At 45.1% G+C, this 16,650-nt stretch overlaps 1 protein-coding gene across 3 annotated transcripts in view; it reads right to left on the bottom strand.

Moving 5' to 3' along the window:
* Dock8 (dedicator of cytokinesis 8) overlaps positions 1-16,650 on the bottom strand; it is a 219,560-nt gene that overhangs the window by 54,786 nt on the left and 148,124 nt on the right. For all 3 annotated transcript variants that reach the window (XM_023721892.1, XM_004637170.2, XM_023721894.1), the window contains 4 exons: positions 13,459-13,608; positions 9,266-9,379; positions 6,079-6,234; positions 3,087-3,226 (listed from right to left, as the gene is read on the bottom strand). In XM_023721892.1, the coding sequence (XP_023577660.1) occupies positions 3,087-3,226; positions 6,079-6,234; positions 9,266-9,379; positions 13,459-13,608 (560 nt within the window). The remainder of the gene's footprint in view (positions 1-3,086; positions 3,227-6,078; positions 6,235-9,265; positions 9,380-13,458; positions 13,609-16,650) is intronic.

Raw genomic sequence — 16,650 nt, 5'->3', positions numbered from 1 at the left:
GGCATATAATTGCTTTATATATCCCTTTAATTTCTTTCTATTGCTGTAAGGTCTGTAGTACTGTCTCCTCTTGGAATCTTGGTTGTGCTATTTTGCTTTTGCTTGTCCACCTACATAAAGTCTTGTAAATTTTATCTATCTTTTCAAATAACACACTTGTTTTTGCTGCTTTTTAAAAATGTATTTGGTAAAGGGTCTACAGGGTCTCACTACACATATCGGACTTATAGTGATTCTCCTGCTTTCAGCTCCCCAAGTGCTGAGATTACAGGCGCATACCACCATGCCCAGTCTCAAGTGCCATCTCAGCATGCTCTGGGGGTGGGGCCGGCACAGCACCTGGGGACCAAACCCCTTTGCTGCTTTTTATTGCTTTTCTAACTTTATTTTAGCTATATTCTTTATTATTTTCTACTATCTGTTTGCTTATAATACATATAATCAATATTCAGGTGCAGCTGTCAGCAAAAGAATACTGTGTTCAACAAGAGATGATACTAATGTCTGGTGACAAAGGTCAGAACAATGGCCACCATGGGGCTGTGGTGCTTACTCAAGGGAGGCCACAGAAAATACTCTGGGGTTCTAGAAATACTCTGTATCTTTTTTATTAGTGCCACGAATTGAACTCAGGACCTTGTGCTTGCCTGGCAGGTGCTGTGCTACTGAGCTATATCCCTGGCCCAGTATGCTATATCTTGATATGGCTAGTGGCTACCCATGAGTATGTATAGGTAAGAATCAATTGCACTTTACAGTTAAGACTGGGATCAAATGTGGTGGCTCATGCCTGTAATCCCAGTACCCTGAGAGGCTGAGATAGGAGGGTCACAAGTTTGAGCCCAGCCTGGGCAACTAGTGAGATGCTGTCTCCCAAATAAAAGGCAAGCAAGCAAGCAAGCGGGATACAGTTTAGTACAAAGACCCCCCACTCCTAGTAGCACAACCACAATAAGAAAGAAAAATAAAGAAATAAATCAGCTCTTTACTGTCTATCAGTATACATAAATAACAATAAAGCAAAGCATCTAGTAGAGTATCTGAAATCTACCTATAGATATTTAATTTTTAAAATGTACTTTTTAAAGATTGTTTTTTTTTTTTTCTTTTTCTTGTGCAGCGTTTCAGTATGCAGCTTGGACTCATAGTGATCCTCCTGATTTCTGCCTCCCTAGTGCTGGGAGTATAGGTATGCACCACCACACCTGGACTCCATCGCCAGCTCAGGGTGCCTGGGGACGGGGCTGGTGCGACATGCAGTACCAGGAATTGAACCCTGGCCTCTGCGCTTCCCTAAGCAAGTGCTTAGTCTGCTGAATTATACTGCTGGCCCTTAAAATTTGAGAATGACTTTTTTTTTTTTTTCTTCCTTAGGCTGCCTTAAGGGCGGGTCTCCTGCCACATGTGGAGGTAGGGATTGAACCAAGGTCCCTTATGCCTGACTGACTTTGCACAAGCATGTGCCTTAATCAACTCAGCTAACTGGCAAGCTGCCTAAAATGTACTTTTTGACCTTCAACAAATGTTACCAGGTTAGGTAGAAAATATTAAGCAATTTTTCAAATGACCCAGATTCTTAGACTACGGCTAAAATTAGGGGAAAGAAAACTGCATTTCAGAAGTTGTTCTGCTGACCATCTGAGCCTGTACCCTGGCAGTGCTGTACTTCAAGCCAGGCACCACAATTTTCAAGCTTAACACAAAGACACAATTTTCAAATGCTTGAAAAACACTGAATGTCATGGTGCATGGCTACGTGTGGGTACATGTGGGTATGAGGGTACCCAGGCAGGAGGGCTCCAGGGGCACCCCTGGGAACGATCTCTAGCCCTTACAGGGGTTTGCAGCCTGAGATGGCCCAGTGCCTCTTGCTCCAGAAGTCAGCAGGTGTTGGTGAGTGTATCAATTGTCTCAGCAATGAAAGTAAGTGTCAATCAATAGGCAGTTTTGTTGAAGGACAAAATTTTCCTGAGGTTTCAGCCCACATGAAAGTCATGACACCCTTTCTAGCGACTTTGCAGGAGAGCACTGACAACTCAGCAACTAGGGATTACTGCGCCACCAAAAAGTGACAGAGTTAATTAATTACTCTCTGGGGGGTGGGAAAGGTACTGTGTGTGTTTGAAGAAGGTATCCACCTGACTACAAACATAATTACATGATGATCCCAGAATATACTCTGTCCTGTTGCTGGTCATGTCAGAGCAAACATTTTACAAGGAATTGAAAACAGATGTCAGGGTTGCTACCAATCAGCAAGAAAATGGAAAATAAAACCTGCAGCTAAGGTAAGTACAAAAGACTACTTTCAGAAATCACTTAAAGCAGCGCCATTAAAGGATAATTAAGAGGAAGGGCATGTTTGGATAGGAAGTTGATTTCCTTTGTGTTCTTCTCAGTACCTTATATCTATCTATCCATCCGTCTGTCTGTCTGTCTGTCTGTCTGTCTGTCTGTCTGTCTATCCTTTTTGTTGCTGAGGAAATATATGTCAAGGCAGAAAATTCTACTGGGGAAACTGGGAGGAGTTTGGAGTCCAGAGAAAATAGAATTGAAGCTTGCACCAGCATCAGGGCAAGAAACTTCCACACGTGCCTGGGCCTTCAGATGTAAAAGCAGAGAAAGATTCAAAGCCCTGGACCTACGCCATTCCTCTCAGCCTGAGGAGCCTACTCTGGGACAACTGTTGCCTCACACGTGGTTACTTTCAGTGTCAGCAATGAGCCAAGGGACACTTGCTGCCACTTCCGTGTGCTCTTGCTTTTGTTAAAAATGGCTTCTTTGGGGCTGCAGGAATAGCTCAGCAGCAGAGCATGTGGTTGATGTATGTGAGGCCCTGGGTTCAGCCCCAGGACCCTCTCCCTTTGAATGGCTATGTTCCTACGCAGCTCACTGATCAAAGTGTCCTCAGCCAATTCCATGTAATAAGTAACTGACTGGAAAGTTATACTGAGGCCCCCCTCCTTTGCAAGGCCTTTGTACATTCCTATGGCATCTCACTAAGCCCAAGATGTTCAATTGCAATTTATTGTGGAGCTCCTTCTTAAAAATTGCTTTCTGTTCCATTTTAAGTGTGGTCAACATACCCTTCCCCCTCGGCATCCAGGGCAGCAGCCAGTTCTGTGAAGAGCAGCCCCGTGAGGAAGTGTTGCTGGCGGTACTCTGGAGTCAGATCAAACATGCTGGCAATCTTCTGGTCCTGGAAGCTGGAGCAGGAGCTGGAGTTCTACAGAAACGCCAAGGGCAAGCATGTGAGTACCAGAAAGTGGGATCAGAGAGCGTGGCTAGTCTGGGAAGTACTGTAGAGCTGGTGCTGTGAGGCCTCTACTCTGACCAGGCATTGTGAACACTACCCAGCAGATAGGCCCTGCCACTGTCCCATGTCACAGGCAAGGAAGCCAAGACAGGGTGGTTACTTGGCATTCCCATTCCTGCAGAAGGAAGAGTGCCCGTTAGAAAAGGCGAAAACACAGCACTCAGCGTCTGTTGCAAGATAAATAATACTTGCCTCTTCACCTGAAGTAAAAATTAAAGATTAAAATATTGCTAAAATGTTTTAATGAGAATGAGAAGTGCATCCAACCCTGTGGCTGTTGCCAGGTTACTCAGCAGGACCTCTGAAGATGACCTGACACTTCGCCTGAATTTTGGGGATCTAGAACCAGAAGTGGTGTCAGGCAGGAAAGTGTCAGGCTGACTAGGACTAGGCTGTCCCTGTTCTCTATCTCTTCTTCTCCTGGGAGTACATGTCAGACTTCAGAAGAATAGCTAAAGCCTCTGTAAATCCTCATGCTCTGCTGAGCCTGCTCCTTGCCTGGCTTTGCTAACTCTCCGGAGCAGTCCAAACAGGGCTTGGGGAGAGGATGGGGGAGCCAGGTATCCCAAAGCAGTCTGAAGACTTAACCTGCAAAGCAGGACGCTGCAGGAAGTTGGCTCACGTGGAATTTTGGCTTATAATGCTCTGTATCCCAGGTCACACTAAGGTGCTCATGTAACTAACATCCGCATCATGCCATCTCTCTCTCTCTCTCTCTCTCTCTCTCTCTCTCTCTCTCTCTCTCACACACACACACACACACACACACACACATTCTTAGCCTGGTCTTGAATTCTGGACTCAAGTGACCTTTTTGCCTTGGCTGATCTTTCTTTTCTTTCTTTCTCATATTTGGCATAGGGTCTCACTACGCAGCTTGGACTTGTAGTGATCCTCCTGTTTTCAGCTTCCCCAGTGCTGGGATTACTGGTGTGTGCCATCACACCTGGACTCGGTGGCTGGCTCAGTGCACCTTGGGGGTGGGGCTGGCATGGCATGTGATGCCAGGGATCAACCCCAGTCCCTGTGCTTGCCTAAGCAGGTGCTTAGTCCACTGAGCTATTTCATCAGCCCTTGCTTTGTCTTGTCTGTCTATCTGTCTTTCTTTCTTTCCCTCTGGCATTGGAGAATTGAACCTTGGGCTATCTCACTGATCTCCAGCCCTTTCTTAAGTTTGTTTGTTTGTTTGTTTATTTATTCAAAATTCTGAGACAGCAGCTAGCTAAGTTGCTAAATTGCCCAGAGTAGGCTTGAACTTTCAATCCTTACGCTTCGAATTCCCAGAATGCTGGGATTCCAGATGTGCAACACCACACCAGCTTATTTTTGACTTTGAGACAGGGTCTCTCTGAATGTCCAAGGCCAGCCTTGAGCTTTCAACCCTCTACTTCAGTCTCCTGAGCCACTGGGCTGCACCACTGCTCCAAGCTTATGCTTTGTTAATTATTTTAATTAATAAGATAAGGTATCACCCTTGTGCTAGTATCGAGGAATAATAGAACTCAATACTAAGAAATCTTGCTGCCTGCTCTGAGCTATTGATTTGTTTGCTACCAGGGAACGTGATTATAAAATAGCACTTCCTAGGGCTGGGGAGATAGCTCCGCAGTCTAAGTGCTGCCTGGCAAGTGCAAGGTCCTGGCTTTGATCCCCTGTACCACATGCCATGCCAGCCCCGGGCGTGCTGGAACCTGGGTGTGTCCTGCCGGCCACCAAAACCAGGCACGGTGGCATACACTTGGAATTCCAGCACTCGGGAGGCTGAGACAGGAGGATCACCGTGAATCCAAGCTGCATAGTGAGACCCTGTACCAAATAAATAAATGATAAACTTTTTTTTTTAAAGATAGCACTTCCTTAAGATTTTGTTAGAGGACAATAGTCCGTTGAGAAATTTAAGGGGGAAAAGGGTTTCCATAGTCAAGCCACTTTTGGAATAACCACAAAGCACATATACTTTCTCCCGTCTTCTCTTCTATCCTGTGTATGTTAAAAGTTTGTGGATTGCCTACCACAAAGAAACCTACTTAATCCAGGAGTTCCAAAACTTGCTTGACTTTGGAATTCTGTGTTCACACAATATAAAAACGTTTAACATCAGACAAGGGAAGATTGATGCTTTCTGTGAGTTTCTTAATTTTCTTTTTAAAATTTTATTTATTTATTTGGTACAGGGTCTCGCTATGCAGCTCAGACTCATAGCGATCCTCCTGTCTCAGCTTCCCTAGCACTGGGATTACAGGTGTGCACCACCACGCCAGGTTTCTGGGGCTGGCTCAGCACAGGGCCCAGCACAGCATGAGCTACCAGGCATAAAACTCACATCCTTGTGCTTGCCAGGCATATGCTTAGACCACTGAGCTATCTCCTCTGTGCCAGTTTCTTAATTTTCATAGTGATTATAGATTCCTTTTCATACTTGGCCTAATCAGGCCCTCACCCCCACTCCACTTAGGAAGAACCCAAATTACTTAGCCTTTAATTATTAGTTAAGGTAGTACAATGCCAGAGTAACCTACTTGTCCTTTGTGGATCAGCTGATCCTGTCTGAATAGCTTGCCTTTTCTTTTAATTAATGAGACGAACACTGGGCTGGGGAGATAGCTCAGTGGCTTAAGCACCTGCCCAGCAAGCACAAGGTCCCGAGTTTGATCCCTGGTACCAATTAAAAAAAAAAAAAAAAAGGCCAACACATATAGCAAATACATAATTAAGATAACCAAATAAAGTTGCCTGAATAAATTCTCCAGCTAGCTGATTACCTGTGACGATATGGAGGGACACGGAGATGTGGGTGCAGTGTCAGCGTTCATAAAGAAGAGGTTCAGGTTCAGGTAATGCTCATGGCTACAGAGGATTCTCAGGAACTCCAGCCTCATGGAAATGAGCATTGGGATGTTATTGAGCTTGGCTGACAGCTGCAAAGAAAAACGACACGTGCTTGTTAAAAGTTAAGTGGAATTGAGGACAGACATAAAACTAGCCTTTCCCTGCAAATTAAAACAATCACTTTAATAGAGTTAATTGGATAGGGCAGCAGAGGGTAAATTCTGCGTCATAGGGACACCCAACTGATTTTCATTGGCGCCTGTTCCCTTTTGAGATCCTCCCCTCAGCACTGTCCAAAATGAAGTTTCTTACCCTGGTATCCACTTTGTTAAATCTGAGTGAGCCTGGGCTAAAAGGAAGTGGAGGTACAGCTGGGGTGTAAGGTAATACAAGTAATTTTATAAAACCCCCCACTGTGTCTGAGAAGCCACATGAAAGGCACTGACCCCACAGAGGGTCCCATAAACTAATGGATTATGACTAGACAACTTCAACACCCTACTGGGGAGTTATCAAACCAGTTCCCTGGAGGAAGGCATTGAACTGGCTGGGGAAGGACATACTAGCCTGCGAAAAGGTCAGCAGATTTGCTCTAAGTGGAAGAGGAAGGAATGAAGGAGAGGGAAGAAAGCTAGAAGAAGCTTTAGGGCAAATCTCTGTTTAAGAAACAACCTTAGCCAGGGGTTGTGGTACAGGCCTAGAGCCCAGCACTGGAAGGCTGAGGCAGGAGTCCCAGTTCAAACCAGCCTGGGCAACTCAATGACTTAGTGGAGCCTTGTCTTAAAAAACAAAACCAACCCTAAAACAAGCAATGAAAGGCTGACTGTGGTGACAGGCTAGAAGATTCTTTCTGTCCCTCGGGTGGCAAGAACAGTGAGTGAGAGGACCCAGGCTCAGAGGCAACTTGGAGCAGAAGCATAAAACATCTCATCCTTTCAAAAGATGTCCTGCTGTGCACTCCCTATGAGGGCAGCTTCTGAAACAATGTCATTTACACTTGGGGCCATTTCAGAAGTCTTTGTGTTTTGGGGCACTGTGCTTATAGAACGAATCCACTTAAGCAAATGTCAACACATAAATAAAGTAAAACACAAAGGGACATATGCACAGAGACAGCTGCTGGGACCTTTCCCCTTTCCAAGGGCACTGCTGGCTGACTCCGACCGGCTGGGGACATCAGCAAGTTGAATGATGGGGACCGGGTCACCTGACTCTAAGGGTCGCCCCAGAGAGCTGTTGGACTGAGGCTCCTCTCAGAACCTGGAAGCACAAGCGTTTTGTGTGAAAGGAGGCCCCACGGTGGGTATCTCCCCAAAACCCGTGAGACATTACAGACAGAAATTTCAGAAACTGTTTGAGTGATGAATAGAAGGAGGGACAAGGTACAGTGCCTGAAACATCCTCCCCAAAGTCAGGACCCTCCCGCAGCCTTAGCAATTGTACTCAAGAGACAGGTGTTAATGTAACGTAGTGGCGCACTGCAAGATGGGTAAATTGATGGAAGAAGTAGGCCTGTTGCTAGCACCTTAAGAAAGGCTAAGGCTAATCACTAAGTCTCTCAATGGTAGAAGCAGGACAGTATGTTTAAGCAGGTATGCAGAAAGATAAAATCAGAGGACTTTGGAAGAAGGTCATTTGCCTCCGGGATGAAGTTAATCCCATAAATGAAGCCCCTGCTGCCTGGGGCCAGTGGCCTTTTAGAGCCAGAGCATGTCAATGATATTAAGCAATAATTTGGATGTCACCATCAGACACAAAGCACACATCTGAGGGGCAAGGCCTGGGTAAGTCTAACTAACCCAGCCTTGTGTTTTATACAGAAAGGAAACCTGATCTGGGAGGCTGACACCCCAGCACAGAGGCGCACAGCACTGCTGGGCTAGGACCCAGGTCCCCAGGCCCCCGTCTGAGGGGGTCTTTGCAAGTGGAGGCAGGAGAGAAGAAAGAAGGGTAGGTAGCTGACAGAAAAGGGAGGAGCTTAAAAGAGCAAGAGAGTGAGTGAGAAAATAACTGACAGCGAGAGAAGCATGCATTTTTCAGAGCCGGTAGTTTGCTTATTCCCTTTTGAAGTGAAAAGCGCACCAGTGTGGCTCTGCGGCGATATTCTAGGATCAGTTTTCCAAACATCCGAACTTTTGGAAACAGATGAACCTGTATCTGAGCTTCACCCAGTGACCTGGAGCCTAAACTAAAAGCAGGTTAGCCGGGCGTGGTGGTGCATGCCTGTAAGCCCAGCACTTGGGAGGCTGAAGCAGGAGGGTGAATGAGCGTTCCAGACCAGCTTGGGCTACAAAATGAGCTCAAGGCCATCCTGAACTGCACAGTTGAGACCCTGTCTCAAAAAGACAAAAATAAATAAAATAAATCATAAGTAAACAAAAGGAGGGCAGACAGGACTGAAGGACTTCCTGTGTGGTCTGCTCCAAGGGATCTGGGGGCAGCAGATTCAGCACAGGAAGTAGCATCTCTGGGGCCACTGTCTTGTCCTGAGGGTTCTCTTTCACCACTCTGCCCCTTACCAGGGTGGCCTCTAGGGAATGGTGTGGTGTCAATGAGTCAAGGGCAGCCTTGGTTATCACTGCAAACTCACACTCAACCTCTTTAGCTCACACCAAACTTGAATTTCTTTTTCTTTTTTCTTTTTCTATCTTTTTTTTTTTTTCTTCAGCACTGGGGATTGCACTCAGGACCGTGCACTTGTCAGGCAAACACTTATTCTACTGAGCTATCTCCCCAGTCCAAACTTGAATTTCTGCAATTCAAATTCCTTAAAAAATAGTTCAGACCAGCAGAATTTTTAGCACTGTAGCACCTGACTGCTTCACAGTTCCATGAAGTTTCAGTGAGCAGTGATTTCCTGTTGATAAGACAGGACCTTTCAGTTGTAAGCTTGCCTTCAAATTGCTGCAGGGTGCTGCTGAGCGCCATCAAGCCTCCCCAGTCCCTCTCCCTGGGGGCTCCCTGACAGCAGCTCTTCCAGGAAGCCTTTGGACAGCGTTCTGCTCAGAAGGAAGCCCAGGCATGCAGGGCTCACTCTGCTGTCTGCCAGTGAACAAGGCAGCGCTCCGGGATGGCGAGCAGCAAGGAGAGAGGGAAGCTGAAGGCTCCAGGAGCACTCACCTGGTTACAGTAATGCTTGATGAGGTTAAACACAAAGCCGCGGTCCATGAGTGACAGAAGGTCATACAGGAAGAAAGCCAGGCTGATGTTAATCTTTTCTGCCTGCTCATTTTCCTTAAAAACAAACATACAAATCACCATGTGTGAGCGTTGGACATGAGCCCCAGGTCCCGTGGTGGAACACCGGGAGAGGCGGATCCTATCAGCCACTGTCTGCACTGTAGCAAATATAATTTAGTCTTTACCTAATGCCTTGACTGCCAAACTGAGTCAGGTCATTCCTCAGAGCCTCTCTGGGTACTCAGGTGTACTTTATTCTGGTCACCTTATCTTGGAATGGATGCAATTAAGCCCATCCTTTATATAGAAGGTTGGGTGGTGGTTCTTCTTCTTCTTCTTCTTCTTCTTCTTCTTCTTCTTCTTCTTCTTCTTCTTCTTCTTCTTCTTCTTCTTCTTCTTTTTGTAGTTTACATTTTTATTTAATTTCAAAGAAATAGCTGTAGCTCAGTTGCACAAGTGACACCTAGCCACCAGTAACTGTCACGGTCATTATGCATGTCCACAACACACTAGAACTTTGTGCGATATCCTATCCTCAGTTAGAAGTGCTGGTCATTTACTTGCCATTCCAGTATTTATCTTATGTTTTACTCTTAGTACTTCTTTGCTATCATGAAAACTTTTTCTTAGTTCAATCATTTTGAAACATTTAATTTTCTGAATATTGCTTAATCTTAATTTTTGTTCTAAGATTTATACTATATCTTTGACTTACAATTTATTTAAAAGACATTGTATGATATCTTCTCCTAGTATTAGAAACTTTAAAAAGTACATTTCATTTTCTGTTGACTTTATATTACTTCTTCCCTATCTTTTATACACACATACACACACATATATGGGGAAAAAAATACGTGTATAACCCAACATAAGATTGGTACTCTTTCATAGAAATCTGGAATGACCTTTAAACAAAGGTTCATCTAATATATTTTTTATATAGTCCTGCATAACTATCATATTGAGAGCTCTTTATTGTTCATCCAGGAGCAGATTGCAACTTCTCTTGCCTTTTGAACTATGCTCTTTGTTATTTCCTATATGCTACTTCTGGAGATATTAAAATATTTCAAGTTTGTAAAAAAAATAAAATAAATAAAATAAAATTTTATTTAACTTAAAAGGTGAACAAAATGTGTATTTCAAATCATACTAAACTTATTTATCTGACATACATGCTTACACAGAGGATAGATTGATTTCTAATAACTTCTGGAAGTCCACTGTCCATTTAAGAATACTTTTCCATAAAAACTCTTCATCGAAAGAAATATTTCTCTTTTATACTGCATAAGAGCTTGATGCAAATTTCCACTGCGATCTACTGTGATGTACTCATGTTATGGTCAACTCTGATGATGAAGACGCAGCAAATGTGTAGTTCAGGCGACTGATGCAAACGAAAAGTGACTAAGATGCCTTCACCATGTCCCGGCAGAGGGGTTGCCCCTTGAGGCTCACAGCCCATCACTTCTTCTTCCCTTTTCCTTTTTTACTTCCCTCTCCTTGCTGAAGATTTGGGTCACCACCTCCTGCTCTGTGTTCTGGTTTTTAGCTTTGGTATCATTTCTGCTGCATACAACATTACTGACTTACGTGATGGGAACATCACGATTCCATTCCCTAGAGTACATCTTATTTTTCTCGATAACTGCATTAAGTCCAACTGCTGAGCATACATCTTGAATCTCAGTAGCTGTAGGATTTTCAACAGCCCAAACCTCAGGTCCTTTTACCAAATATAGTTGTTTCAACCATAATTTTAATGACTCCTTGGAAACTGGCATGCTGGTGCACACCTGTCTTGGTCTGCCGGGGAGCAGGTGGTGTCGCAAGCCATATCCAGGCTCAGGCCGCGCAGACTAGGTAACACAAACCGGAAGTCCCGGTGCTCCCGCTATTATGGCCAGAAGGTTGCATTCTGATTTTGTTTTGGGGAATAAAGTAACTTGAAATGTATCAACTGTCTTCAATAAGATAGTCTTTTTCTAAATATAAATTGATGGATGGATGGATTGATTGTGGTACTGGCAATCGAATTTGGGGCCTTTTCATTGAGTGAAATCCTTACTCTTTTAAAAAATGTTTTTTAAACAAATGTTTGAGCTGCCAGGCAGGGTAGCATATACCTGTAATCCCATCACTTGGGAAGCTGAGGTAAGAGGACTGTCATGAGTTCAAGGCCAGCCTAAACTACATAGTGAGATCCTGTCTCAAAAAGCTAAAAAATAAAAGCCATTGTTTAATTTTTTTTTTTTTTTTTTTTTAGACAAGATCTTGGTTAGTTTGCTAGGTTTCCCAGGCTGCACTTGAGTTTGCTAGCCCCCTGCCTCGGCCCCCTAGAGGGCTGAGATTACGGGAACACACCACCATTCCCAGGTCAGGTTCTTAGTTTTTAAGGATTATTGCATAAACTCCGTTCAGGATAAAAGAATCAGTCTTCACCTAAGGAATGGTCTCCTCTCAGTTGAGCAGCATTCCTAGACTGAGAAGCGTCAGACTCATATTCAGCAGCATGAATTCCTACAGGAAATGGAGCCAGCTTTTAAAATTTTTTCCTTCTCACTGCTCATATTCATGAGGGATTTTACAGCACTTCAGAGCAATCAGAGGTTCACCTTTTTATGTGGATATCCTTCATTCCCAGAATGTCCACTGTCATTATCAGGGGAGGTTTGTTTGTTTGTTTGTTTGTTTGTTTATTTATTGGTGCCCAGGACTGAACCCAGTCCACTGCCATTATTGAGAAAGTAACTTCAAACTCTGCTCCTCTTGTTATAATGCACAGTTCACAAATTCAGGCCGCACTGACCACCCGTGGGGACAGAGGAGACTGGACAGAGAGGCTTCCACTGCAGGTCTGAGAAGCTCTGAGCCCTCGCATCTCCACCTGGCCACTCCCTGGGGTGGTTACTGTCACTGCACCATGTCTCATGTGGAGCCTACAGGCTGGGCTTTTCTCTAAGCTGTGTGGCTTTCAGAATATGTATTAAACTTGCTTATTTTCATACCTGGCAATATGATGGTGTTCTACCAAGGTCTGCCATAGAAAGAAGCAAATGGGAATCTCTTGAGCACCTGGTACTATACTCATTCTTTTTTATGGTACTGGCATTCGAACTTGGGACCTTGCCCTTACCAGGCAGGGTGCTTAGGCCACTGAGCTATCTCCCCGGTACCCACTATACTAATTCCTCATAATGACAGAGGTACACACAATAAACCTTGTTCCCTAAAGTATTATACTTACCTCTACATTTTAAAATTTTATTTCCTTCTATGTATTTTAAATTGTTCTTATGAAATGATTTCAAACATCTAGAAAAGGTGTAAGAATAGTTCAAAGAACTCCTGCGTATCCTTTAACGAGACACACGGATATTTTGCTGCGCCACTATTATCATTCTCTGAGCCATTTGAAAGCAAGTTGAAAATATCACCCTTATTTGCTTCATAATACCTCAGGATGTATTTCCTAAGAGCACAGTATCTCTTCTCATATTGTAAGGGATGCAACAATCTAAATGATCATGTGGTGATTTCTTTAAGTTTTCTGATCATGTTTGTACCTTTTAAAAATTAATGCATGTTTGTAATGCGCAGTTTTTACTATTTTTTGCAATTTCTTTATAGCAACCTCTCAGACCCTGGAGTGCAGTCCAAGACAGCATATTACTTTTATTTATTTACTTACTTTTGTGAGAAGTGGGGTTCCAGGAATTGAACTTCAGACCTTGCACTTGCCAGGCAGGCACTGTGTTGCTGAGCTAGATACCCAGACCCCATCTTGCTTTTAATGATCGTGTATAGGGCTGGAGAGATGGCTCAGTGGTCTAAAGCACCTACTTAGAACAAGCTTACCAAAGCACAGGGACCACAGTTTGATCCCCCAGCACCACATGCCAGCCAGCCCCGCCCCCTGGTGGGCTGAGCTGGCCACACACACACACACACACACACACACACACACACACACTAAATAAATAAACTTAAAAAAAAGATTTAATGATCATGTATAGTTAGCTATGTTTTAGCTACTATTTTTAAGTGATGCACATTTTTCTCTGCTTATGAAAATAACATGTTCAAAGTAGACAGTCTAGAAATTTAAGAGTAAGAGCCACAGTTACCTTCTGAGGTTTTACTAACAGGGCTGCAATCTCCGAGGTGACCACGTTGACAATGGTAGTTATGTCATCTTTGAAGCGGTCAGAAAAACGGGTCCTCCGGAAACTGTCCGATTTGTCCAGGTTATGTACATACTGAGCCATGCTTTTTACCTACAGCCGGAGAGGAGAAACGTCAGCATGCAGACAGGTGACCTGCTCACACGATGTGCAGAAGGGGGGACAATCTGAAGAAAAGCTCTTTCACGGTGGACTTTCTGACACTATCAGTGCTGGTGGTACCCGAGCTGGCTGTAGGACTGGAAAATGCCTGTGACCCCACAAATGGTTGCCATGGTAGCAGGTGGGAAGGGCGTCCTCCTCCTGACCCCAAGTCTAGGGCTCCCTTGTTGCTGCCGACAAAGCCAGGAGCCTGGTTCTTTAGCTCCAGCATCAGGCCCTTTCCTGCAGGGCCTCCGTCAGGCAGCAGAGGTGACCATGGGGCCAGAACTGGCTCACGACAATGACATAGGACGCACAGAGGAAGGCTTCTGGGGCTCTCGGGAGTCTGACTTGAAATCTTTTCTGCTCATGAAGCTACAGGAAAGAGGCCAAAGGAGCAATGATCTTCCTATCTCGAGTTTCAAGTTGAAACAGAGCACAGGTTTTTTTCAGAGGTAGTTCATAGGTTACTTTTATTTATGTAAATTTAAGCTGTAGCATGAGTTGAAGAAGATTTTATTGGCTAGCTGGAAAGTGATCCACTATTTAGGACATCCCTAGTGGAAACTGTATTTTAATTGTATTTCTATCAGCCTAGCTTACAGATCAATCCAGCACGTACGTACATGCGTACGTACGTATGTATGTATATGTGTATCCCTCTCTCTCTCGTCCTCTCTCCCTCCCTCTCTCTCGCTCTTTCTCTGTCTCGAATGAATCATATAACACCAGCTTGTAATACACCTACCACAACTAAACCCCAGACTATACTTATGTTTTGCACTTCTGAGGCCAGGAGGTTCAGGGGTCTGCATAACCCCCTTCTGCATCATCAGAGTTTGAGTGTTGGCCTTACTGGAAGCCGCCGAGAGCCAGCGGAAACAGTCTGCTGCAGCAGATGGCAGCCTGCGGCGGCATGCCTAACCTCAGCACTCATCCTTGTGAGCTTGTCCAGGCTTGTCACAGTCACCGAGAAGAGAGACGGCCCTGGAAGCTGAACCACCCACACTGGCCCCCAGGTCAGGGCTGGACAGCTGTGCTGAAAATGACTTCCACTCCGGAAAATTATCTGGGAAAATGTTTATGCAGTAACAGCAGGTTTCTAGTTTGAATATAGGACTGTCCCTTTTCTTTTTTCTTTTTTTTTTTAGCAATGACACAAAGAGAAAGCAAATAAGGAGGAAAAAAAAAATAAGAGGTAGTCTTTGAGTGTTCTGTAGGTATTTTATGTTTTTAGAAAATGTCAGCTTGGGGAAGACTGAGGAATAGAAAACCTAGAGCAAGAATCATGGTTTCTCCTCACTCCTGGGTCCTGGCTACTTCCGGACTCAGGACAGGTCCACAGCGCATGGAGCCCCACATGAGTGGAGAGAGGCTCTGAATGAGGGGTGGAAACCAGACACCGCATTTTGGTTTTTCTGTTTGATAAAATCATCTCTCTCCCTATGCTCCTACCCAAGGACCTAGGAAGACAAGGCCTCTTTGTTTGGGTGACCTCAGTCCTGCTCTGTGCTGGCTCCTGGACCCTGGGCTTTCAGAACTCACTGCTCATTCGGCTTCTGCCTGCTGAGTCTGGCCATCCTACCAGCAAATAAATAATTCCCACAACACTTCCAACTGATGGCCTCTTTCCAGACTTCTCTGCAACCTGCCAGCTACTGTGTGCCGGGGTCTCCTGAGAAGAACACCCAGCAGAAAGACAAGTGGATGCTTGCCCCATTATTTGTAGGATGGGAGGTACACGACAGGGACAGTCTTTTCTCCCAAACTGGCTTTTATGCCCCATTCAAAGGAGGGACACATTTCAAGAATCCCTTAGGACAGAACTCCCTGTCCCCGGTGAGTAAACTAGGTCACCCATTTACCTCGGAGTCTCCAAGGTCTGGGTGGTGTTTTCCTGAAGCACAGAGGCTCATTCATCAGGAAGTGTGAAATTCGCCGGAGGATAGTGCCTAGCAGCTCGGCTGACAAAGTCCTAGTTCATTAGCGCCAGGCCATAAGCACAACTGAAGGGTGTTAAACTGCCCAGTTGTTGGCTAAATACAAGGAGGCTGTTGTCTTCAGGCTTCTGTGGGGAGGTCTGTTTTGGCTTTTAAATAACTTCCTGGACATCGGTCAGGTAGATATGTAGTGCTGCGTGCTGGTGGCTGGCTGAGCCTTCTGTTGGAGTGTGGGACCAATTTCCTTACAAAGCCCTGGCTGGGGCTTACAGCTTCATGTGCCTCCATCACAGCCCCTCAAGGGCTTTCCTACCCTTCCCTGCCCCCAGCCTCCTCCAGGTCCCCACTACACGACTCTCTTCCCTCCGTTCTTTAGAGCTCCCAGAGCTATTCTGGCATCTGCTCCCTGTTGGGTGCCTGACTAACCCCTGTGGGCTCCTGCCACCTTGCACACACCTGGGCAGGAACCTCCTGGCTGTTGCTTTTCAGTTAAGCCCATACAGTGCTAATCCCGTCCTGGCAGGGCTCTGGCAGGGAGGTTAGAGCCCTACTGTCCTGGCTGCGCTTCCTTCTGCCCTGTCCCATCCGGGTGCTTAGGTGGGCAGCTACCTAAGCTCTTCCCAAGCTACTTCCCAGCTACTGCACCCACTTGACACAAAGTGCTCTAGAAGTAAGGAAGGCTAGGTTTTCTGTTCTCTTTTGTACCCACCAAGTCCTAGTAAATAAAGGTGTAAGATCAAAAGCAACTTTCACGGTTTCCATGGTTTGCGCTTCCTGCAGTTAGGGTCAGGGTGGCAGCACAGCCAAAGCCTTTGGCAGACGGGCAGACCTTCCTCGTGGCCACCACCCTTCTTCCAACCCTGTCTGGAAGTTAGAGATCATAAAAACTCCTGCCTTGAAGTTGTGTGAGGATTAAATGAGATTATGCTTTAAAATGCTCAAGGCCATGCTTGGCACACGTATAGTAAGAGGTTTGATACACTTTGCATGTTTTTATTTTCCCTTCCTCGGGGATGCCAGCTGTTACTGGGATTACACAAAGGAGGGAGCCATC

The sequence above is a fragment of the Octodon degus genome, unplaced genomic scaffold (assembly GCF_000260255.1).
Source record: "Octodon degus isolate 3935 unplaced genomic scaffold, OctDeg1.0 scaffold00087, whole genome shotgun sequence".
Lineage (NCBI taxonomy): Eukaryota > Metazoa > Chordata > Mammalia > Rodentia > Octodontidae > Octodon > Octodon degus.
The sequence above is the reverse complement of the archived record's forward strand: the minus strand, read 5'-3'. Positions and strand labels throughout refer to the sequence as shown.